This window comes from Strongylocentrotus purpuratus, unplaced genomic scaffold, assembly GCF_000002235.5.
Source record: "Strongylocentrotus purpuratus isolate Spur 01 unplaced genomic scaffold, Spur_5.0 spur5_scaffold_20, whole genome shotgun sequence".
In the NCBI taxonomy this organism is placed as follows: domain Eukaryota; kingdom Metazoa; phylum Echinodermata; class Echinoidea; order Camarodonta; family Strongylocentrotidae; genus Strongylocentrotus; species Strongylocentrotus purpuratus.
In genome coordinates this window covers 48,579,420-48,605,742 of record NW_022145606.1, presented here as the reverse complement: position 1 = coordinate 48,605,742, position 26,323 = coordinate 48,579,420, and the positions used below count along the sequence as shown (strand labels likewise).

General features: G+C 35.9%; 1 protein-coding gene across 1 annotated transcript; it reads left to right on the top strand.

Moving 5' to 3' along the window:
• The first annotated feature begins 1,087 nt into the window (after positions 1 to 1,087).
• LOC115927767 lies at positions 1,088 to 26,323 on the top strand. Its single transcript, XM_030994025.1, has 5 exons — positions 1,088 to 1,563; positions 2,124 to 2,211; positions 7,046 to 7,566; positions 14,214 to 14,313; positions 25,995 to 26,323. Exons 1-5 carry the CDS (start codon positions 1,088 to 1,090, stop codon positions 26,052 to 26,054), a joined length of 1,245 nt encoding a protein of 414 aa, XP_030849885.1. The 3' UTR covers positions 26,055 to 26,323.

The following is a 26,323-nucleotide window of genomic DNA, read 5'->3' as shown; positions in this document are numbered from 1 at the left end:
TGACGTACATATGTAAACAAATATTTGAATGAACGATTGTTACTTAATACCACTAATAGAACTGGTGGTTACTTGTAGATGCCGAAAAGCAGGAGTAGTCTACTAGTGGAAACAGTGTAGGTTGATTGGACAAATAAAACTCGACACTTCTACTAAAGTAGGGTAGCTCAACTAAAGTGTTCGAAAATGCAGTAATGTCCCCATGCAATTATGTACACAAATGCTATCAGAAATCCTAATTAACTAGATGACTTGAACTAACGAAAGGAGAATAACTAACACGTAAGTTGCTCGTAAGAATCCGTGACAACTCGTGACAAATCGTGGGACTTTGCCTTAATACATCGCGATAACTCGTAACAACTCTTAAATCGGTCGTAATGTAGACCTACATAGTGGCCAAATCTCAAGGATCCGTGAAAGATCCGTAAATGTGTGCGACCCGTAAGGACTCGTAAGAAAAATCCGTGTATGTAAAGGGGGTGTAAGTTATACCTCGTGGTTGCAGAAGAATAGGGCACGCATGGAACCGAAGACCGAATTCGGTCTCGTGCGCGGCCTATTTATGTTGCAACCTATTTCTTCATACTTCATACCGTTAACCCAAATAATGCCAGGTCATTTATTTTCGTGTTGATTTTATACATTCTAGCTGCACACAAATAATATTCAGGTGATCGGTACACTTCAACCGTACATGCATTCATCTACAAATGGGTGCAATTAACATCTTAATGCTAAATATATTACTCATTGCGGATATGGTATCGAAAATAATATCGCTAGTGATATTCGTTTGTCTCGCAATGTGGTCAATAAGGAATCTAAAAGTTCACGACGTTTCGTATGCTACTGCGATACTTCGTCAGGTGATAACAACTATTGTAAGCAAGGGTTCTCTCTTCACCGATATGGGATGGTGAGAGTCTAACGACAACCATAGGCTCTCCACCTCAGTCTATAGGAAGCCTATCCACACAGACCAGTACATAGCGTTTGACTCTCACCATCCCATATCGGTGAAGAGAGGTCTAGTGAAATGTCTATTTGACAGAGCTTCACGCATTGTGACAAGTCCACAACAGCCATGCAAAGAGAACGGACCCGTGTTCGCAGTGCCCTGAGTCTCAACGGTTACCCACGCCGTTTTATACACAATACCAAGAATAGATCGTCGGAACCCAGGGATCAGAAGGTATACAAGACTTTTACAGTCTTGCCGTACATTGATGGGGTCTCCCAACAACTCAAGCGCCGCCTAGAGAGCCATGGCATTCGAACGGTTTTCAGATCAGATACCACCCTACGTCAACAACTTACACGCCCCAAGGATCCAATTCCTCCACACAGACGGGACGGCATTGTGTACAACATCCCTTGTAAAGGATGTGATAGATCCTACATCGGTGAAACTGCCCGTCCGATAAAAGAAAGAATCACTGAGCATAAGAGGGACGTCAGACTCCGTCGAACTGACAACTCAGCCGTAGCCGAACATGCTTGGGATAACCAGCATCAACCAGACTGGGACGGGGTTCAGTGCCTTTCCCAGGAACGGCATTGGTATACACGGAGGGTAAAAGAAGCTATCAATATCCGTCTCAATCCTAATAATTTCAACAGAGACAACGGGATCGATATCCCCAAATTTTGGATGCGGACGATACGCCGCCATGACACTCGCCGTCCTGCCAGCCACCAACGGTCGATTCCTTTCAGCAGACGTCCCGAGCCAGCGGCCCGTTGATTGGTTGAGTACCGTATGCGTCGGCCAATAGGCCTGGTGCATCAGCCGAACCAGCGGCCGAACCAGCGGCCTTGGTGATTGGTCGATCTCCGTGTGCGTCGACCAATAGGCATTGGGCGTTATTGTTCCAATTATCGATCGAATTATAGACCGCTCCGCCGGTCCTCCCGTATAAAAGTATAAAATACCCTTGCTTACAATAGTTGTTATCACCTGACGAAGTGTCGCAGTAGCATACGAAACGTCGTGAACTTTTAGATTCCTTATTGACCACATTGCGAGACAAACGAATATCACTAGCGATATTATTTTCAATTAACATCTTCTTTCCATTCCTCTTTTTATACGCAATTTACACTTCATTTACATGTTGCAGGCTTCTTGGCTGTGGGACAGAGTCAGGCGGTAGACTAAGACATCACATCACTGGTCTTAACAAGTCACTCAGGGTGATTGCCTTGCATGTAAGTTATCTATTAAGTATATCGATTGATACATGAATACAAGGGTTCTAGGACAATTATCCCCTGGACAATCACCCACCTCCCTCCCCCTGGCAAATTACCAACGGGACAATTACCCCACCCTGAAAAAAAACCCTTGAACAATCACATATCATTAGACAGTGTAACATAAATGTATTTAAATGTATATCATGTGTATAGCGTGTTTGTAAAAATATGGTGGCATCCTGTTTATTGTTATATTATATTGGATATAGGTGCTGCATGTACATGTTAACTACAAGATTATAAGATTATGCTTCCGATGACCCTACATTTACAAAAGCTTGAAAATAAAATTGAAATTAACATTAACACAAACCGTGAATGACCGGTATGTTTGGAGCCATTCACCAACCCACCGGTCCGTCATATCATGCAATGACAGGTTGACGGTCTAAATGAAAATCAGCCATTCGCAGATCAGATTCACATGTATGCAAAACAAAGTGATTGATTTATTGGCCATATATATGTATATTATCTGTACCGTTTTATTTAAAGCAGGCTTACCTCTTCAGTTTACAAACTGCTATCCCTGAGCGCCCTGCACAATAAAAACAACGTATATACAATATATATGGACTTGATAAGTACATATTGAACTCATAATTGCATTACAAACAAAGATAAGGAAAACAAAGGTTAATAACATAAGAAAGACATAAAATAAATATAAAATTGTAAAGTGTTACTAATTTTCAGCATAGTATGATCAAAACATACAGTTGATAAATTATCTAATACTGTCCAAATACTAATTACAGCCGTTGAAAGCAAAATGAGGCAATATACTGGAGAATGTTAAATTGAGATAGATTGAGTGAGAGCAAATAAAGCTGGTAAAGATAGAGCGAGAGGGGAGGAGAGAGAAAGAGAGGAAGAGGGGGAGGGAGAACAATGGAGTACCAGGGTATTACAGGAAACATGAGTCAGCAAACATTGTTCCCCCTAGAAAAGTGTACATGTACGCTACAGAATACACGGGGAAAATGGGAGAGGGGTAGAAAAGGGAGAGGAGGAGAAGGAGGATGGAAGTGAGAAGGAGAGAGAGACAGACAGAGGCGGAGACAGACAGACAGAGAAAGAAAGAGAAAGACAGAGAGAGAGAGAGAGAAAGTGAGAGAGAGAGAGAGAGAGAGAGAGAGAAAGTGAGAGAGAGAGAGAGAGAGAGAGATCATATATTCCTGGACATGTATTGATATAGTAATCATTTACTTTGCAATGTCTCCAGGTAAGTATGTGGGAGCCGCCACTCAATTCCTCTTAAATTTTAATTCACATGGTGGTACTAATGGATTTCTGTACGTAACAATGGAATCACTTAAATGCCGAGCACATATTTCTCCCATCTCTCAAATGTTTTAAAGCAACTGTTTGTATTGGTGTATGACAAAGTACGCCCGAGAACAACCACTCTCCTGAATATTATCCCCTGTGTTTAGTATGTATGTAAGGATCGAGATCTGGCATAAGGACTCAAAGGGGTGAATGGATTAGGAAACATTGAAGAAATTATAAAAAAAGACGACCCGTTTCTTGACGAGAGAGAGAGAGAGAGAGGGGGGGGGGGTGGGGTTCAGTGATATTTTCGTTGACAGGTACAGCAATATTTTAAGAGAATATAAATAATAAAAATGTTTCTGTTTTTGCTTCTGAATTATAATGTCAACTTCATAAAGCACGGTGCCATCCCTTAAATTCTACCCATTTATAATATTTGTTGTTTATTATATGGCTAACATATCAAATTATTCAATTCAATTCAATTCAATTCATTTATTTTTCCTCTTTCAATCGTTCATATTTACAATGATGGTACATTTTAACATATTCACATATTTATATACATAAAGATCAATTTGCACAATACAATACATTACAAAAATAAACATGAAATTGAAAGGGAAGGAGGGCCAACTAAAAAGCAGAGCTTGTATGGTGTAAGCCCCCCTGTAAAAGTTATTATCATGAATTATTATTTGATGAGAAAAAAACAAAAACAACAATAATAACAATAACTGATTCAGTAATACAAAAAAAAAAAATCACTTTTAAACGCAAAACATTGATAAATACATACATGTTTTTAAAAAGAAACAATCAAAGTTGCATAAAGTCACACTACAAATTATATTTGATTGGGGAATGCAATAGCCTAGTAACTATTCAGAAGAAAGCTTTTAAGTCTTCTTTTGAAAATTTGTATCAAATTACACTGTATAATATCATTTGAAAGAGAATTCCACAGTTTTGGACCTGTAAAAACAAATGTCTTTTGTGCAAAAGATGTTCTATTTAATGGTAGATGAAAAGAGCTCGCCTGGCGAGTGAGGTAACTATGAATCGAATCATTTATTACGAACATATCATTAAAAGGCAAAGGTAATTGTTTAGTGTTGAGCTTGTACATTAACTGTCCAAGCTGAAAAATATACAAGTCTTTAATTTTCAAAATGTTATTATTCAGAAAAAGATAATTTGTGTGTGCCCGGAAATCTGCATTATTAATAATACGAATCGCTCTTTTTTGTAATATAAAGAGTCTATTAATTTGGGAAGTTGCTGCACTGCCCCAGGCAATAAGTCCGTAATTCAAGTAAGGAAGAATAAGCGTAGAATACAAGGATAACATAATATAATGGGGTAAGAAGTGTCTTAATTTGCTAAGGATACCAGTGTTGCGAGCAATGATTTTGCAAATATTATCAGTGTGCGCTTTCCAGGATAGTTTTTCATCAATAACTAGCCCCAAAAATTTAGTTGATCGGGCCCTTTGAATGACAGTACCATCAAAAATTATACAATTAGGCAAAGTTGCAACCTTAATACTAAATAGCATGTAACTAGTTTTGTCTAAGTTAAGTGACAGTTTGTTTGCTTTTATCCAATTTGCCACACTTTTAAGTTCGTTATTTAGTATTTGCGTCAATTGCTCTGGATCGCGATGTGACAAAAAAATATTTGAGTCGTCAGCAAAAAGTATAAATTTAAGCAGACAAGATGACCTCTCGATGTCGTTTATATAAATAATAAACAAAAGTGGGCCAAGAATACTTCCTTGCGGAACTCCGCATAGGACAGGTTTACTCTCAGAGAAATTACCATTCAGCGAAACAAACTGGGAGCGCCCTTTAAGATAATTCTTGAACCACGTCAACGGTTTTCCCCTAATTCCATAGTGAGAAAGTTTATAAAGAAGGACATCATGATCAACAGTATCAAATGCTTTAGAAAAATCTACGAACAAACCAACCGTATTAGAAGACTGATCGATATCTTTGGCAACTGTTTGAACTAAAGAAAGTATGGCATGGGTAGTGCTATTCTTTTCTCGGAAGCCAAATTGAGTATCAGAGAGGATGTTGTGCTTTTTAAAGAAACTCATGGTCCGTATGTGGACCAGCTTTTCAAGGATTTTAGACAAGGTTGTAAGCAATGAAATTTGGTCTATAATTACTTGTTAATGTACTGTCACCCTTTTTGAAGATTGGGATTATTTTCGAAATTTTCATTGATTCTGGAATATGTCAAGTAATAATGAAAGATCAAATATATAAACGAGAGGATCAACAATATAATTCATAGTTTTCTGTAAAAGATTGTTATCAATTTCATCAAATCCTGCACTCTTATTTATTTTTAGGCCGGATATAATCTTAATTATCTCTTGTGGGTACGTAAGAGAGAAAAATATAGAACTTTCATTTCTCTCCCCCAAATAGTGGTGAAATGAACGGGACGTGGATGGTATGTGCCTAGCAAGATTAAAACCAACTTGAGAAAAATAATTGTTGAAAATATCTGCCAACTGAACTTCATCCTCAACTATTGCATCATCATGTCTAAGCTTAGTAATCTTAGAATGCTTTGATCCTTTGTTGATGGTAGAATTGATGATCTTCCATGTTCTTTTAAGATCATTTTTTGCAACGATTGAATTGATCATGATAATACTCTTTTTTAGCAGTACGTATCACTCCTGTAAGTTTATTCTTATAATTAGTATACAGGATCCGTGTTTGATCAGTTAATTTAGATATATATTTATAGTATAATTATTTTTTTCGATTTATTGAACGCAGAATCGAATTCGTTATCCAAGGTAGTCTGGGTGACTTCTTATAATTTTTAGACTTGGGTTTAGAAAAAGGAATATTTCGATTTACATGAGACATAAAAATTCCAATAAAAATGTCATACGACTGGTTAACATCTTCTGTATTAAACACGTCATCCCACGATTCTTCTTCTAGGCTTAGTTTTAATCCACATAGGTTTTCGTCATTATATACACGTCTTTTAGGTGCATCACTAGGAGAGTTATTTGCCTGAAATCGTTCTGAATAATACATGAAAATCGGGAAATGATCAGAAATATCTGACAGGACTATGCCAGCTTTAAATTCAGAGCGTACATTTGAAAAAAGTTGTCAATAAGAGTTGCCGAAGTATTGGTTATTCTAGTGGGTCTAGAAATAAGTGGCAAGAAAGAAGCGGAGAGGAATGTCTCTAAAAAAATCATGTGCATGAATATTAGCACCACTTGTTAAGAGATCATAGTTGAAATCTCCCATTATGATACACTTTTTGTTTTGAACGGAGTGATAGTGTAATAAATTATTCAAAGTGTCCAGAAAATCAGCATGATTGCTCTGAGGTGGCTTATAAACAACTCCAAAGATAGTTTTTCTTCTATTGCGATCAGTAATTTCAATAAACAAAGTTTCTGCAATTTCATTCATCACTTTCTTCGATCATAACATATTCAAATTAATTAACTTTCTAATTCCAGGATAATGGTCAACTCCTCGTAGAGAAATGCCAGCTATCTACCGAGATGACTACCAGATTATGGTCCTGTCTCAGATCCTTCACCCCACTGAACCATCTCAGCATCTCAGACTCCTCTCTCAGTTTCCCTCCATCTCCTCCTGAGCTTCCATCCGTCACAAAGCTATCAGCCGAGAGAGTGACGTCACAAAGCTATGAAGGTCTGCTCTCATCGCTTCCGGGCTTGAGATATATCGGTATCACTATCGATGATGCAGAGAGAAACATACCTCAGATCACGGCTTGTCTTCGTCGGACCGGAGGACAGCAGCTCACACACATCAAGCTTACAGCACCGTCATCACTCCTATCAGAGAAGAAGAGTGTATCGAGAGAGACGATGAGAGGATTGGGTCTTCTGATCAGTGAACAAACCAAGAACCTGCAGGTGCTTTGGCTGTATGGAGTGAAGTGCACAGACGAGGAAGACTTGGTTTACCTCATCGAGTGCTGCAGACATGTGAAGACGATGCCAGAGCTGTGGTAGGTTCTTGTTTAAATCTTGTATAAAATAGATTAAAATCCTACTAGATGATCCTGTTTAGTTAGTCTGCCGTGAAATAGCATAATGATACGAATGCTTGAAGGGATGCAAAGGTTAAAACATGGGTGTAACTTCCAAGTGTTTGACTGAAAGTTAGGATGGGTTTTGTTTGATTATCGCTCTCTTGTTGTTATTTTAGAATTTTAATGTACAATCGCAATGAATAGATTGAATTTGAATACCTGAATTGAAAATCCAAAATGTTGAAATACAGTTGCATGTATTATTATAAACCGTCGGAAGGTAAAATAATGTAAGTCCATTTTGACTTTAAAACATCAAATCATTATCATAAATTGCCATTATTATAATTATTATTATTAGGTCTATTATTATTGTTATTTTGCCAGTACTATCTTCATTATCATCATTTATTATTGCGTTTACTACTGTTAATATCATCATCATGTTATTATTATCACTATCTTATTAATTATCATCAGTATCAATATTTCGAGTTGCAAGTACGTGTTTTATTTTAAGGCAGAATTGCGAATCAACGAATACCGACAGCGAAATCAAAAGTTGTGTGCTCTAGCTGCAATGAACCGTTAAAGGCAAACTGTCCTTTTTAACAATATTCTACATCGTTTTTAGGATGCATCGTCTAAAGAACATCAAGTTCCATGAGGTGGCAGGTATATCCCCCCCCCCCCCCCCCGGCCATCGTCAGCTATTACTCTTCGACTCAGAATGTGTGGATTTTCGAAGCTTATGCAATGCCAAGCTAGGGGACATGACTAATTTTCCCCTTTTCTCCCCCTGGAGGGTGTTTCATCAACTAAAAATAATTTCGAATTTAAAACTTATTTTTTTAGGCAGAAACAGTTTTGGCTAAAAACTGATGCTCGTGGGCTGTTTCATCGAATGAGATTTAGACTGGAATTGATTTTGATACATTTTAGGTTAAATGTACTTTAAGGGCTCTGTAATCAAGGCTAGTCGATTTGGGGTGAATCAACCACAACATTGCGTCGCTAAACTACTAGGCTTACTAGTAGTAGTAGTTCACGAGAGGTCCTCGAAAAGTAAGTAAATTCCGTTCTGTTGACACAAAAATTGCTATTTTGGTAGAAGGAAAGTATTCCTCTCATTTTTAAACGAACGATATTTGAAATGAATATCAACTACATTCCCCAACTGAGCGAAACTTAAGTTAATTCTTCGAATTGCACCGGTTCATGCATTTCCGTCCCCTTCATATAGCCTACATGCATGTATGTTTAACTGTGGCCTACTTGTCTTAAACGATGTTGAATATTTGGTTAAGACATGTAAGAAATATAGTTTATTTTTGCATTTGATAACAAAAAAAGTCTACCACGGCTTTAGGAATCATCGTGTTGTATGGTTTCGTCGATAAGTCTAATGCTTAAAATTTAGATTTAGGCTTAGAGATCTAGATTCCAAATCTAGGCCTAGATCCAGGCTAGACTACTTTGTTTTGTTGCCGGTAGGCAGTGCGGTAGCCATTGTTTTGTGTTAATAATAACATCAACTAGATCATTGCTTTAACTTCAACATTTTATGCAATAAAATACGACTCTACAGTGTCAGACCGAAGACCAGGTTAGATCTTGATTAAGATCTTGATGTATCATTTAGTCTACATGATACCAGATCTAGGGTAGATGTAGACCTAGTCTTCACACTGCACCCTTTGTGCAGGACTAACTTACATAAGTTAGGAGTTAGAGTTAGTCCCTGAGTCATAGATGTAGTTGACTACTTGTATTTTTGTGACATCTAAATTAACAGGAGTTACATCTAGTCTACGTCTAACAGTAAAAAGTTAGATTTTAGACTAGATGTAGAATGTTATGTATGTCTAGTTTTAGTGGACTCATGTATCAAGCTCTCCTATTTTGTTTTTCTTTCAGAGTCAGAGATGGAGTGGACCTGGACATTTGAGTCATATCCAAGAAATAGACCTCTAGTCTAAAACTTCTCTCTCACCGTGTCTTCAACGTCTTGGACTAACTTCTCATCCTACCTCGGCCCCGAGGAAAGGGTTTGGATCTGCATAATGTAATCCAGTTCAAGGTACTGCAGATTCTACTGTGCTAAGTGGCCTTTTGATGTGATTTTCTTAGCAAAGTTTGAACACCGACATTAAAACGGTGAGGTTTTTTCTTCTTCTTCTTCTTCTTCTTCTTCTTCTTCTTCTTCTTCTTCTTCTAGACCTACATAGATATGAATTACTAACTTGTTGAGTTTATAGTCTTGATAGTCATTTATGATAAAGGGTTAAGATACCGGATATTGGATTTTACAATAACAAACTGAAAATTATGTGTTCTTAATTTAAAAGGAAGCCAACCATGACAGGTCAAAAACATAGATTAAATGATTAGATCAGCCAGATTTTGATCAATATTGTACATAGCATAGGGCAGCATTTAAAGTATAAAGATGTGATTGAAGAAACTATAACGAGCATATGTATGATGTAAGTTGCTTTCTGTTTGTTATATACCAGTTAAGTTATCTTTTTCCCTTCTATTCACCATAAAGTAATTGTTATCGAATCTCTTTACAATAGGGTTTGGTTCAAGATCAGATTATCCAAGATTAAGATTAGGCTTTTGTAGATTAATATCACAAATGGAAGCTCAGGTTCAAGACCAACACATGCAAGATGAATATTTAAAGGAAATATTTGGGATCAAAATCAAAATCAAGATGAGTCAAAAAAATGTGTATTATAAAAAAAAAAGTCCCACGTTCCATAGTCCAATTGATACAGTTATCACTTTTCTAAAACTTTCAATGTGGTTAGTGACATAGTGGTTTGACCCTAATACATTTAAATTACAAATATAATCACTGATGAAAATGTACTTTTGTTCAGTTGAACACATTAGAATAGGTAAGGTGACAACTATTTTTCTGAAAAATATAAATTGCTCTCTTTATGGTATATGTACAGGCGCGTACACAGGGGGGGGGGGATTTGGGGGATTAAACCCCCCCTTTGGTATTTTTTTTTTGTGTAAACCCCCCCTAAATTTCTCTAAACCCCCTCCCCCCCCCCCCCCCCGCTTATTCAGCGGTCGGCTGAGTCGTTGCGATTTTTTGGGGACCAAAAAGAAAAGAAAAAAAGTGACCTCTTACCCCCCCCCCCCCCCCCGCTTATTCAGCGGCTGGCTGAGTCGTTGCGAAATTTTCGGCCCGATTTATAAATGTTAACCCCCCCCCCCCTTGAAAAAATCCTGCGTACGCGCCTGTATATGTATATCTCTATTTTGTTCTAACCAAATGGTTATTTTTTGTTCTTTCTTTCTCCAAAGCCTAACAATCAATTATGTATTATTTTTTCTTACTAAAACTGCTTTCGTATCAATATTTTTTGAGAATATTTGTTATCCTTCGACTTTATTAATTTTACAATCAAAGAAATTGACATGACCATAAATACATAAATTGAAAAATTGCACTAGTATTAATGAATTGTTTTATTACATAACATTCAATTCCAAATTCTAGACTGCAAAGCCTGGATCCCCTGCAACATTATGCTTCATATGGAACGTCAGTCAGCCTACAGATACAAGCTCCCTTTTCCAGCTCTAAGCAAGAGGGACCACAATGCTAAAACAGATCGTGGACTGGTCGCTTTCTCATTTAACTACGACTTTCAGTGAAACAGATTTTCAAATGAATTAATCTGAAGATATTAAAAGTGCTCCAGTCTGTGTACTAAAATTTGCCACTGAGTATGCAATGTGCTCTACTGAATGCACGAAACCTTGATAATAAAGAACTTGCACTTCAAACTAATATGTCTGTTGACATTATAGATATCTTAAGTGTTACTGAAACATGGCTCAGTGATGCAATCTTTGAAGGTGAACTTCTCGATCAGTCCCTTTATAACGTCTCTAGAAAGGACCGTAACAGAAATGGTGGTGGGGTCTTGTTTGCGTGCAAACGTAACATTAATGCAAATCGAAGATTGGATCTTGAAGGTGCAACTTAATGTAAACAATGCGAAATCAGATCAGGAAATATTCTCGTAGGCACGTGCTACAGACCTTCTTCGTCAAATCATTACTTAACTACAGAGCTTACTACATCCATCAACCATATCGTTCCAGTAATGCATCATTTAAAATCAATATTCCTCTTAGGAGATTTCAATTTAAACCTGCAATACACAATAATGATAAGCTCATAGCCCATTGCCTTTTTGGAACTCTTAGTAGAGTTTCTGTTCGCATAAATATATGGGTCGATAGTTACCTGAATTGGATATTCTTAGCAATTGCACAAATTCTAGACTGCAGAGCCTGAACCCCCTGCAACATTATGGATTGGTCGCTTTCTCATTTAACTACGACTTCCAGTGAAACAGATTTTCAAATGAAGTCATATGAAGATATTAAAAGTGCTCCAGTCTGTGTACTACAATTTGCCATCAAATATGAGATTTTCGATTTGATAAGATTTCATCTAGTAATGTCTCAAAGGAAGTTAAACAAAAAGATACTTCCAAGAGTTCTATTCTTTTAAATAGAATTGTAGAATCTTGCAGAAGACAACAACAAAACAACTAATTACAGTTAAAAGATAAAACAAAGGTAATAATCAATATCAAGTTTAATAGCTCTGCAATTTAAGCCTGCACTTTCAAGAGATATCTTGCTCAGTGTTGTTGCTGATCTAAAAATCTATGATTCTGTCATTGAGGTTATTGTTTCTAAACTTACATTACATAGATCAATCCGTTCATGTGATAAATCTTAATATATCAAATTGGGAATTTTAAAGTAGCAATTCATCTGAGCAACAGTGGACCAATTTGAGGGCCTTTTTGGAACTCTTAGTAGAGTTTCTGTTGTGTCGATTTGTACACAGTCGTATTTATTTATATTCAGTGGTACATATTACATTTGAATATCTTGTTTTCATTTGTTTCAATTATTTGTCTAGAGTGACCGCCATTCCTTTAATGAAGAGAATGGAGAGCGTGTGTAGAACAGAGATCGATAAGTCAGATATGTGGGCGGTAGTGTGTGGAGATGTGAAAGAAAAATCAAGGAATCAGTTTGATGAAATTTTGAGGAAAAGTGAACAAAAATTTGTTCATTTAGAAAAGATATAATGTTTACAATATAATATACTTCCTTTCAAATCGAAATTAAAGCAGGAAAGCTGAAATACTCCTTTGGTTTCTTTATTACCGAAATAAACAGTCTCTGAGATATAAAAAAAAAGATCAAATTGATCCTTTAATGTATATGGATCACTTCCCAAGTTAAAGTTATTAATACCTTTTTTTTTTTAGGGGCGGGGAGATGAAACGGCCTTAAATCCGAAATCAATTTTAGGCTCTTAAAAATTATGTGATCACTTTTAATATTAATTGTTAGGCTTGATGAAACACACCCCTTATCATCTCTCTTCCCGTAATTTGTAAGTTTTGTCGCTAAGCAAATTAAACGAGGCCTACAAAATCAAATCGGAAATGGGAACAAAAAACTGATATATAAATCCCAACATAAAAATACTAAGAGTATTATATTTTACGCATTCTCTGTCTGTTTTTGTTTTTTTAATTTCTCTGTTCTTTGTATGTCCCTCTACTATATATATTCTCTCTCTTTCTATATATATGCCCCCCCCCCCCAAGCGCGTATGCTTAAACTTTTTTTATGAGTGTGTTTTGAAAGGAAATCTCCCCCCCCCCCCTTGTTGTTTTTTAAAATAAAAAAATGATAATAATACCAATTAAAATTGTGGTAATAGGTAGCCCAAAAATACTAAGAGTATTATATTTTACGCATTCTCTGTCTGTTTTTGTTTCTTAATTTCTCTGTTCTTTGTATGTCCCTCTACTATATATATTCTCTCTCTTTCTATATATATGCCCCCCCCCCCCCAAGCGCGTATGCTTAAACTTTTGTTATGAGTGTGTTTTGAAAGGAAATCTCCCCCCCCCCTTGTTGTTTTTTAAAATAAAAAAATGATAATAATACAAATTAAAATTGTGGTAATGGGTGGCCCCAAAAAGCCCCCCCCCCCCCTGCTTATTCCGCAGCTGGCTGAGTCGTTGCGAAATTTTCGGCGTGATTTTCAAAATGTTAACCCCCCCCCTCGAAAAATTCTGCGTACGCGCTTGTGTCCCCCCCCCCCCTTTATTGCTCTCTCTCTGCTTCTTGTTCGTGAGTATCACACCCAACGCACCTAGTGCGGTATTGTATGTAATCCCGTAGGATTTTTGTGCCGAAGTTGATTTTTTTTTTTTTTTTTTTTTTTTGGGGGGGGGGGGGGGTGCTGTTTTGGCTTCAAAAGGGTCCCAATTGGCCAAAAATGATGGGGTTCAATTTTTCAGACCCCTTCTTCATTTCCTGGGGCGTTCATATTGTGCGCCAAAATGGCTTATATAACGCGCAATAGGGAAATCTGATGTCTTCGGGAAAATTTAAACTCCATCAATTTATGATAGCTTGGACCCCAAGGAATCCAAAAATGCAAAAATGCAAAAAAAACAACAACAAAAAATTGCACAAAATTCCTACGGGAGCTGTTTCAGTTACATACCGTACCACACTATTACCTCCATCACTCTGTTTTCTGAACATAGGTTACAGTGGTGTGGAACTAGAGAGGGCGGCAAACTGGAATCTCATCTCAAAGGTCTTGACAAATCATCATCTGGCAACCTCTCTGTGCATGTTCAACATGTAAGTATCGCTCCACCCACGTTGTGTGCACTGTACACTATCACTATTTCTTATTTTCATCTGTATAATGACCGCTATGAGGCAAATATTGTTCTGTATTATCGTTTTTAATATTCCATTTCTCAATTTTCTTTTCATTTTTGGCCCATTTTCTTTGTTAACCTTTCCTTTGTGTTATTTTCTTTTTAGGAAAAATCATCCCCTTCTGCTTCGTATTTTTGTCAAACTGTTTTATATTTTGAGTTTCCTGGCTTGGGAGATGATGCCGAGAGACACATAGCTCAAATCACGGCTGGTCTACTCGGACGGGGAATCTTTTGTCTCTGTCCCGGGTCTCTGTCTTTAGTGTTGTTGATGATTGTTATCCCATTTCCTAGACTCCAAATGCTCAAAAGAATATCGAAACGTTGCTAAATGAAAACATTTACATTTCCTCTCTCCCATGTGTTCCTATTACGTTTTTACACGTAATTCACTTTGTTTCCTCTGTCTGGATTTGTACTTCAACATTCTATCAGATATTTAATCAAATATATCTTTGTTTTCAGTGTTGTTTCGATGGTACGATTTTAAAGTATGATTTATTATCTTTATTCCTTGCATGGAATTGAGAAATGTATTTCTTCAATCACTTCATTGTTGGCTCTTTTTTTGTTGGGGGGGGGGGGGGGGAGGTGGTGCTACTATCGTTATAACATGAGCTCATTCACTTTACCTTGCTGTGTTTCGGTTCATTTAACTTTTCATATTTTTTCCATTACATTGTTATTTTCAGTTTTGCTACCAGTGCCACTCTTAAGCCATTTCTTAAGTGTACCATTGATTATGTCTGTGTTTAATGTTGTGTGCTTTTTAATACTGCCCCCATGTTGCTCTCCGGTTGTCTCTTTCTCTCTTTTTGGGGCGTTCTTTATCTGCATCAGAGTCGGCGCTCATGGGGAGGGGGAACAATGCCCCATGTTTTTTCCAAGTACACCAGAAGCGCTTCCTTTTACGGAAGAAAAATATTCATTTTTATTGTGCCGCTGTTTTTCTTCAATAAGTGTCCCTTCCCCTTTTTATGTCCCCTCATCAAATGTACAAGGTGCCTTTTACTTTGACAAATGACCTTTTTCTTTTTTATGAATTCCCTTTTCCCGTATTTCTAACTGCCCATTTTTACCTCTGATGTATGCCTTTTTTTACAACTGAATGATTGACTAATAGGTTTATTGAGAACATTCCACGTTCTTAATCATACAACAAAATTGACATGAATAACAATAGCAATCATGCAAGTGTTTAAAAAAAAGGTGCAAATTGTCAAAACGATATAAATTATATAGACCATGTCATTTTGTTAGCATTAATGAAAAAGAGCGGAAGTTGAGCAGAGGAGAGAATATTCAAATTCAAATTCAAAGTTTATTCAACACTCTTCATAAAAAAAATTAAAACATACAAATACAGAATGGAATTTAAAAAAACAACAAGAAAGTGATAACAATGGCAATTTATAAGAGCATTTGGGATAGGCAGAAAGGAGGGATTCCTTATATAAAAGCCTACCCCTAAAAACACACATACAGGACAAAAAAGAAACAAGAACAAAAGAACAGAAAAAAAACATACTAAAACATACTATCATGTACGATCAGAGTAAAACAAGTGTCAAACTAGACCATGTTATTAATACTGATTATTATACTTATTTAACATAAATTGTTTATATTTAATTTAAAAAGATTGAGAGTTTTGCATTTCTTTATTTCCTGAGGTATACTATTCCATATTAATGATCCTTTAAAAAATAGTGATTTTTTTCATACATGTCGTTCTAATCTTGGGGAGGTGATAATTTAGGGCATTTCTAATATTAAAATTATGCACATCACTATTCAAGTTAAAACATGTTGATAACAAAGTAGGCAAATTACCATTACAACATGAAAACATGAAAACTGCAATATAACAATTATGCATATAGATTACTCTCAAAATTCCAAGTTTACACAAAAAAAAGGATTACAGTGAGCATAATATTGGGAATGAGTTATTATGCGTATTGCTTTCTTTTGAGGCTTAAGTAACATTGACATATCATTATTATTAAAATTTGCCCATGCAACTATACAGTAAATGAAATATGGTGTTATTAAAGTATGATACAACATTTTCAGAATATTTAAGGGATAAAAATGAACTTTATATAAAATACCAATATTTGTTTGCTATTTCATTACACACCACATTTATATGCTCATGCCACTTCAATTCATGATTAATTACAATACCTAAAAACTTAGATTATCTACACGCTCAAAATTGTGATCTTTTACTCATAAATGAATGTTGTTAAAATCAATATGTTTATTTGTAAAAACCATAAACTTAGTTTTATCATAATTTGAAACCAATTTATTATATAAAAACAATTTAAAAGTTTCAAAATTTCTTGCTTAAAAACATTTTGTAAAACCTGGACATCAGAATGAGAGATAAAAACACTTGTGTCATCAGCTAATAAAATAAACTTTATTTTATCAGAAATATTGCATATGCCTTTAACATAAATAATAAATAAAAGAGGTCCAAGGATGGATCCTTGAGGCACTCCACATCTACGCTTTTCGGTATTAGACTTATCTTTATTTCTTTGTACAAATTGGGTTCTATTTTCTAAACAGCTTTCAAACCATTTTAAAGTTACGCCACGAATACCATAATTATATATTTGTTTAATTAAAATAGTGTGGTCTAATGTATCGAATGCTTTACTTAAATCTAAGAAAGGCTCATTAAGATATGATTATTTTCAAAAGTTTTCAAAACATTATAAATAAAATGCATAATTGCAGATGTAGAGTGCCCAGGTCAGAGAACAATGAAGGAAAAGAGAACAAAGCTAAGCAGAGCGACCGAGGAATAAAAAAGATTGGAGAGCCAGAGAGGTAGAAGAGGGTGGATAGGAAAGGGTAGACACACCATAGGTTTATACATTGGCCATAGCTCTTATAAATCACATATCTGTCTTTATTTACACGGAATATATATACATGTATATAACAGGTGCAACTCTTCTTGAATACTAAATAGGCATGAAATTAAAATAATAGGGTGAAGGAAGAACAGGAATGATAGAAGCGGAAAGAGGAAAAATGGAAAAGGAAGAGAATAAGACCAAGAAGAAAGCGACGAGGGAGATAAATCTAGAGCGAGAGAGAGAGAGAGAAACAAAAAAGTTTTAGATAAGAAGTATTGGTACATCATAGGAATAAATAGTTCGCTATGTTACTAACATTATTTATTCATAATCTTGTTTTATACAAAAAATATATAAACAAGATATATCAATGTAAAATAATTGTTGTACGTACTGTAACATTGAATTATTAAATAAATAGATGGGAAGAAGGAGAGGAAGAGGAGAGAAAAAATAAGAAAGGGAAGAGAGGGGAGGAGAAAACTAGCAGAGGAATATGATGAAATTTAGAGGGACACAGAGGGAGAGTGAGAAGTATAGAAACGAGAAGGGAAGGGGGGAGGGGGGGGGGGAGAGCGAGAGGGGAAAGGAAGAAAAGGAAGGAGGTTGAAAAAAGTTAGAATTAAGAAAAATTGGGGACATGGTGGATTTCTGCGATACGATACGACTGGAACTCATATAACTCATTCTTGACTTATACAGACAATATTGAACAACATTTGATAATCCTCTGCAACAATTATTGCGCAACCGTCTGAAAATCACTCAAAACCTGTTAATGAAAACAAATCGGATGGGTATTTGTTAACATTATCTTCAGTTATTTGTTTGCGACCATGACATAAGTACATAGATGTAGGATATACATGGTAAAGGATCACCGAAGTTCCCGAATCTTCCATGCAGAGAAAGAGAGAGGGGGATATAGGAGAGGTGTAGCGGTCTAGTGTATCCGGAAACGGACTACAGCGAATGTGAATGGGGTTGGAGCTTGTAGTTGTGGGAGCTTGTAAAATGGCGCCTGAGCTGGTATTCTCCCAATGAAGCGGAGCTTGTGCACTTCCAGGTGCAGATTAGCAATTGAATTCAATGACGGGCTGATAATAAGTACAGTGTAAATTATAAATGTTTATAAATAAGATTATAAATGTTGTATTAAGTGCTACAAGTGTGACTTTTATTATTATCAGGTGGGCTGTATAACGTACAGACCACCTTATAATTTTGTTAAAATTGCCTTTATTTATTATTCTTTATTTTTCTTATTTCGAACCACTTTTTTGTAAGCACGATTACTTGAAAATGGCTCAATTAAATGCCTTCAAATTTGGCACACATATGTATGGGCATATGTACAAAGCACAATAACGTTAACAACATTGATCTTTACTGATGACGTCATCTAGGCGCCATTTTGTAAAATTTTACGAAAATCAACACATGATCATATCTTCATAACCAAAGGTTATTTCTCATTCATATTTATTATGATCAAGGTCAATATCCGTCCGGTCAATTTCAGGTCAAAGAACGCGCGTCAATGCGCGCGCACAATTTTTAAAAGCTCAGAATCATCTCAAAATCATTTTGCATACGTTTTAGGCCATTCTAAGCATTTTATAAAAAATCGCGTACACGCGCATACGCGCGCGTTTTCGCGCGTAAAACTATTACACAACATAGAATCGCCATTTTTTTTTCTTTCATAATATTCCACATATTTTTACAAACAAATTGATACCATGTTTGTCTCTTTATGACTATCAATAACGGAATGATCGACCGTTTAACATCAATTTCCGTGCGCGCGAGCTCTTGTAATACATAGGATATATGGGCAAAAACATGCCTATACAAAATCGATTGTAGCCCTTTAGGATGCAAGGTGACCCTATTTTATTCTTCATATTTTGATAGAATAAGAGTTGGAGATATGATTTCATGTCTCATTTGACCCTCAATTAACTCATGACGACATTATAATGGCCTCTGAACTCAAAATTTCAATTTGCATATTTTGACGTCAGCATATTTTTGGAAAATTGATTGTATCTCTGTAAATATTGATCAGTTTTCTTCCAAATTTTGATATGTTCTAGCTGAGACAATTCTCTACAAATGTAGTTACTACAATCCTTCATTTTGGCAAAGGCATCATGGCGTATTTTTTGCGATTAAAGGAGCCATGTCAATTTTTCACATTCTGCGTGTATTCTCTATGGGACATGATTTTTTCTCAAAACTCGATTCTACATTCCCGTCTTTCGCGAGCAATATCTCCGTCGTTTTAGCTTCGTTTACCCTGAACTTCGAGTATGTTGTAGCTGAGATAAGCAATCTCAAATGTGCCCTTTATTTTGTCTCAAATTTTAGTTCGACCAGCCCACCTATACTTGTTCCAAACAAGTATTACAAATCTAGTTATTATTATTATTATTATTATTATTATTATTATTATTATTATTATTATTATTATCATTATTATTATTATTATTATTATAATTGTTATTAAAAACACAGAGGTTGAGATGTAGATAGACGGTTACATAAGTGTATGTATAAAATACAACCGTATCCATTTCTATCAAAATTGAATGAGATTTGCGTTACATCAATTACGATATATCGATATCACCAGATACGGTAGGATACTACTGCTGAATATTTCATTTCTACACTAAGACTCTCTTAGCCTATCGTTGTGTCGGAGCAGGCGTGGATCCAGGGGAGGGGGGAGGGGGGGGGGGCGAGTGGGCATCCCCCCCCCCCCCCCCACTGAGCGAAATATCGGCCGGCGCGATTTCCAAATTTTCCGGGGGCAAAAATTAAAACAAATTTGTAGTGCTCAATACCCCCCCCCCCCCCCGTATTAGAAAATATTGGATCCACCACTGCTGCTGGTCACTATTACGTACCAATATTTGGCTCGCATGATTTCAAATCATCATATATATGTAAAATTAAATGAATATGTAAACAATGCATTTCTATGTGGTGGAATATTATTCTTCTTATCGTAATTCATTATGTTTTCTCGTTCAGGATAGTTACTTCGATTTTCAGAAGTACTACATTATCCACACTGATTGAGCCACAATGCAGCTACAACTGACATAGTACATATTGCCTTGTACCTGACATCATTTGTTTTTCTCACATTGGATGAGTTCCAGTGATGACTACACACTACTCGGTCAAGTTGACATGCTGCATTGTCTCATACCTGATATATACCTGATCTACTTCCTGGTATTTGTTAACTCATTTCCTACTGGAACCGGGCTATTTTTGTATTAAAGCTATGGGGAATATGTTAAATCAGAAGTCAACATGTTAACTTCCAGGATATATGAAGTTAAATTTATTTCATTTTCATGTTTAGATAATGTAGGCCCCTGCTAACCAGTTTTATGCATTGTCATTGGTAATTATGTTATTGAATGTAACTCAACCCTCATTTCCATCATCATACTTGGAATAATTTCACTCCTTATTCCAGTTTTTCAAATTATCTAAGCAGCATGTTGTTTTACATTAAGATATAGAAACACTTTTGTAAAAATGTGTTGTTTGCCCCTTTTATGAATCAGGTGTGATGATCGACGATGTAGATTCATAAAAACCCAGCTGTTTAGGAAATGTTGTTAGAATTTTTGGAAACGTACGAATTTTGGTTGAAGTTTGTTTTGCCTTTTCATTACAAAAACAACTATTTGAATTTGAAAAATAACTTAAATATGCAGTAGCACATTTTCCCTAATCTCTGTACAATCATGATATTTGTATATTGGAAGATTTTGAAGGCGAAATACTGCATAAAATGCATGCTTATAGCTATTGTGGATATTTAAACATATGTAATGTTACACGCCCTCAACGCTGAGTACCCAACCCCCCCCCCCCCCCTCCCCATTCGATTGGGGAAGAGATGAAGGATAAGCAAAAAGAACAAGAAATGACACATGTAGTATATTTCGGGCCCTCCTGGTTTTTACGTAAAAACGTGCCCATACGCATATCTGTACGAGGCAGCGCTCAAAATACACGGGAGCGGTGGGCGATTCGCCCCCGTGAGCTCCATAATCGCCCCCGTTAGGTTCCACTCGGGGGCGATTGCAAAATTAAAAATCGCCCCCGTGGATTATAAAATAAAGATTATCTTTTCTGATATAACTTTAACACAATAATGAGTATCAATTTTCAAACCTTAAACCAATGAAACGGAACTTAGATGGCGCTTTCTCTCCCATTTCTTTGAGTATTACCGATACAAACAACGGAAGCTCGCAGTGCAGCTAATGCAGCCGTCAACAGTGGCTATTATACTGCGCCGGTAGTAGGCCTACCGGTGTGCGCGCTGACGCCCAATATCTGCTTGGAGCTGGAGACGGTCGCGCAAGCCCCCGTGAGAAGGCTCACGGGGGATTTTTTTTTTTGGAAGAGCCCCCGTGGACAAAAAATTAATTTGAGCCCTGGTACGAGGGATAGAACAAAATTACTATTTTTTGATTGGGTTGTTAACTCATATTAAAAAAAAGGTGCGCTGACAACCAAAACAAAATGTTGTAAAAAGTTGATCCAATAAACTACATAAATAATGGTGACCCCCTCCCCCCATGACTGTGGCAAAGCTACGCCACTGGTAGAGAATATCCAAGTGTACCCAGTCTATTTAATAATTTGCTGTATATGTCCTATTTTGAGCACTTCAATTCTTACTACCAAACTTCTTTTTCCACTTTTATTGAAACGACATTCTCTCCTGTGAATCATTCTGACCTATTTTGTTATATTCCAAATTATACTTTATCATATCAAATTAAACTTCTTTTATTGCAGAATAGAATATATCAAGAATTAAGAAAGTGGAATGAGAGTAGCAATGGTGAATGCGCGAGAGAGAAGTCAATGGCCCGGAAAAATTATTTATGTTAGTGAAGTATTTTGGTCCTTTTAGTGCAATATTTATGTTTGTTCATTTGCCTCATTTTACTCGGTTTTATTCGATTAGGATAATATCATAATACAACGATCTTTTTGTTAATAGCTTTGTATTACAGTAGGTATTTTCCATTATATTCTAGGAGCATTTATGTTAAAGTTATGCAATTTACGTCAGTACTTCACGTTTTTTTTTTATTTTTTATTTTTTTAATTATTTATTTCACCCCGGTTAAAACACCTGCTATCAGCCACAAGGCTGTTTTTCAGCAAGTCCGTTAAAATACATACAATACAATATACATAAACAAAACAAAAATATTTCATAATACAAATTAAAATTAATGTGTAAATATCTCTTAATAACAATCACACTTAGTATTACAAATATCAGAAATTATGATGGAAAGAAACATAATTTAGTCAAATCACAAGCTCATTATCATAAGACTAATCATCAGAGGTAGATTGAGTGAAAGAGTAAGAGTGCGAGGGAGAGAGAGAAAGAGATAGAGAGGGGGAGAGATAGGGGGAGAGAGATAGAGACAAAGATAGACAACAACAATTAGAACATAGGGGGGAAATACCATCGATCGCCTTTATAAAGTTTGAAAGCCGAGTTTCTACATTTGTATTCTGGTGCACTGGGCTAGGTGATTGAATAGCCGAGATGCGATATAAAGAGTACTGCTTCTTAGAAAATTTGTGTTCGGTTTATGTATGTTAATAGTACATTCCCTGTTTCTAAGGTTATAATTACTTTCTTCAAAATGACTTTAGTAGAGAGAATATCTGGTACTTCATTGTTAAGTATTCTGTACATAAACATAACCAGGTCCTTCTTATTTTTAACATTGAGACAATCACGTTTTAATCTATTGTAAAGTTCATGCCTGTTGGAACGAGAATCCACCTAAAGTGTTATTCTTAATGCCCTGTTTTGTAATATATGAAGCTTCTTTAGGTGCCCTGAATCGGGTTTCATCTAAATCGTACTACAATAATCAAAACGAGGTCGAATCATCGTATTATATAAAAGTAGAGCAGTCCGTTGATCGATAAATGGTCTAGCTCTTCGTAAGACAAAAAAGTTCCGTAGTATTGTTGATTTCGCCCTTTCAATTTGTGGTGTCCATGAAAAATCTGTATCAAGTATAACACCGAGATATTTACATTGATCGACTCTCTCTCTACGGGACATACTACATTAATGTTCTCAAAAACTTTACGTTTCCATTTTGTTCCTATGACCATGAACTTACATTTCATTGCATTTAGCATAAGTTTATTATGCAGTAACCAATCATGAATAACAATTAAATCTTCATTCATTATACAATGAAGACTATTTGGATCTCTAGAAGCATAGTATAAACATGTGTCATCAGCAAACATCGATACAGTGCAACGCTTTACAGCAAGTGGTAAATCATTCACGTATAATATGAATAACAGTGGCCCCAATATACTTCCCTGTGGGACGCCACAAAATACTTTGCTTGCTTCTGACCCGTTACCATTAATGATAGTAATATGTTTTCTCAAAGTAAAATAATCTCGAAACCAACGTAAAGATTCATTAATGAAACAATAAATCTTCAACTTTTGTAAAAGAATATCATGTGACACCATAACGAATGCTTTTTCGAGATCCAACGTTACCAATCCAATGACATGACCTGTATCTATCGCTTTACTCACATTTTCTGTTAGATTCAATAAAGCTAACTCGGTTGAACAGCGTGGTCGAAAACCAAATTGATTTTGTACCAATATGTCGTTATCATTCAAATATTTAAAAGTTTGCCGAAAAACAAGCTTTTCTAAAATTTTAGAAAGTACTGACAACACAGATAAAGGTCTATAATTCGACGGGTTAGCGCAATCGCCTCCTTTAAAAAGAGGTGTTATTCTGGCGCACTTCAATTCATTTGGCACAACGCCTTCATGTAAAGATAAATTAATTATATGAGCCAGAGATTCAACAATAATAAGCGACGAATCTTTCAAAATACTCGAAGGTAAAGTATCAAGACCAGTAGCCTTATTACGAGGAGTTTCTTTAATACGTTTTTTAACATCTTCACTGGTAACTGGAACACAATTAAAAGAAGTGTTTCCTTTAGAAACAAATTGTCTTGGATTATCTTTGAATTTTACGTTTGTTTTAACGGTTTGTTGCCAGTGAGGAAAAATACACATTCATTATATTAGCAATGGAGCTGTTTCCAATGTATTCCACCCCACAAAGATTATTTTTTTGTATTGAAGTTACTTTTTTACTACTTGGTATCAATTCTCTCAGAACTTTCCACATCATTGCGGAATTTCCGACATTTTCAATAATACTGTCCATAATGGTTTTTCGCTTAGCCTTTCTCACAAAAGAAGTAACTTTATTACGTAATTTCTTATAACTTGACCAATCAGCGTCTGATTTAGACCGTTTTGCCTTCTGTTTGACTTTATGTCTATCTCGAATTAATGTCAGTATTTCACTTGCCATCGAAGGTGACTTCTTGTGACGAACCCGCTTCCTTTTAACAGGAGCATGCATATCCAATATAACTCTGAACTTTTTAATCCCTATTTCGTATGCTTCCTCAGTTGAATGTTTATATAGTACATCGTTCAAAGATATGCTACGTAAGTCATGAGCAAAGGATTCGGGGTCAATTTTCTTTATATTACGAGAAGAAATATAGCAATGGTTTCCACTTGGTGTTGGTTTACTCTTTCCCCATGAAAATATAACCATATCGTGATCACTCAAAACGACAGATACGACAGGACATTCTTTCACATTTTCAGCATTTGATGAAAAAACATGGTCTAAAGTGTCTCAGACGAACTTGTTACCCTCGTAGCTGAGGTTACACATTGTGTTAAACAATAGGCGTCTTCAAGTCTCTGCATTTTTTTTTGATTATTTGATAGGTTTCTTTGTAAACAAAATCACAATTTAAGTCACCAATTAGTACATAGTCACACAATTTGGCTTCACAATTTGTAAAATAGTTTCCAACTGATAAAAGACTCCGATATTGGAATCGGGTGGTCTGTACCAGCACGATAACATAAGAGATTTTTGTTTATTTAATTTTAATTCAATGCAGGAGAGTTCCAAGTCCTGCTCATGACATTCTGATAAAATATCATAATCGATCAAATCACGGATATAGATAATCACTCCCCCATCGTTCTGTTTCTATCTATTTTCACTAATCTATATCCTTCTACTGAAATGTCCTCGTCTGACACGGACTCATCCAGACGGGTTTCACATGAAGTAATAACATCGATTTTAGACTCAATTAAAATAAGTCGTATTTCATCAATATTCTTCAACAGCGAACATATATTCAAATGTGCTGTACACATCCATGAGCGTTTTTTTTTTTTGTTAACTAAAATATGCTTTATAATTTATATTATCGACAATTGATGTATTTTTACTTGTTTAAGAATCATTGACATCTTTCTCCGAACATGAGCTTTTATCAAAAAGTCATTAAACGGTAGCTTACTAAACAAACGGCATGTAAATATCCAGTCGCAATCAGAATTAAAGAAAAAAAAGGGGAAAGATGAACACTTCAAATGTATCCATTTTTTACAAGATACACACAAAATAGAGTCTGGTTGGACTTGCAAGATATGCAAGGGTACGTCAGACCCATTTTCAAAATGTATTTCTATTAATCAGTTTCAGGTCTTCTATATGCGTTCGAGATCATTAATTCTTCTGATTTGTTTCTTTCTTTTATCCTTTGTCAAGAGAGGGATTCGTCCAAGATTACTCTCCACTGATTTCACTTGGTCATTGTTTATGGTTTGATTGACGAGATGGCTTCACTCACGGGTCAGATCTTCGTAGATGAACACTTTCATGCCTTTCAGTTCTTTCCTTGACGAATATATGCCATGCCGTACGTTATACCTTGCGAACTTCACAATAATCGTCACCTTTAAGATTTGAGACATTATACCCAATGGGTCACATGGAATGCATGCAGCTAAATGTACTTGTTGTAAAAATGTACATACACTGTCGCTCATAAAGTTGGAATAATTTTGTTTTATCCCAATTCATGAAATTATTTTAAA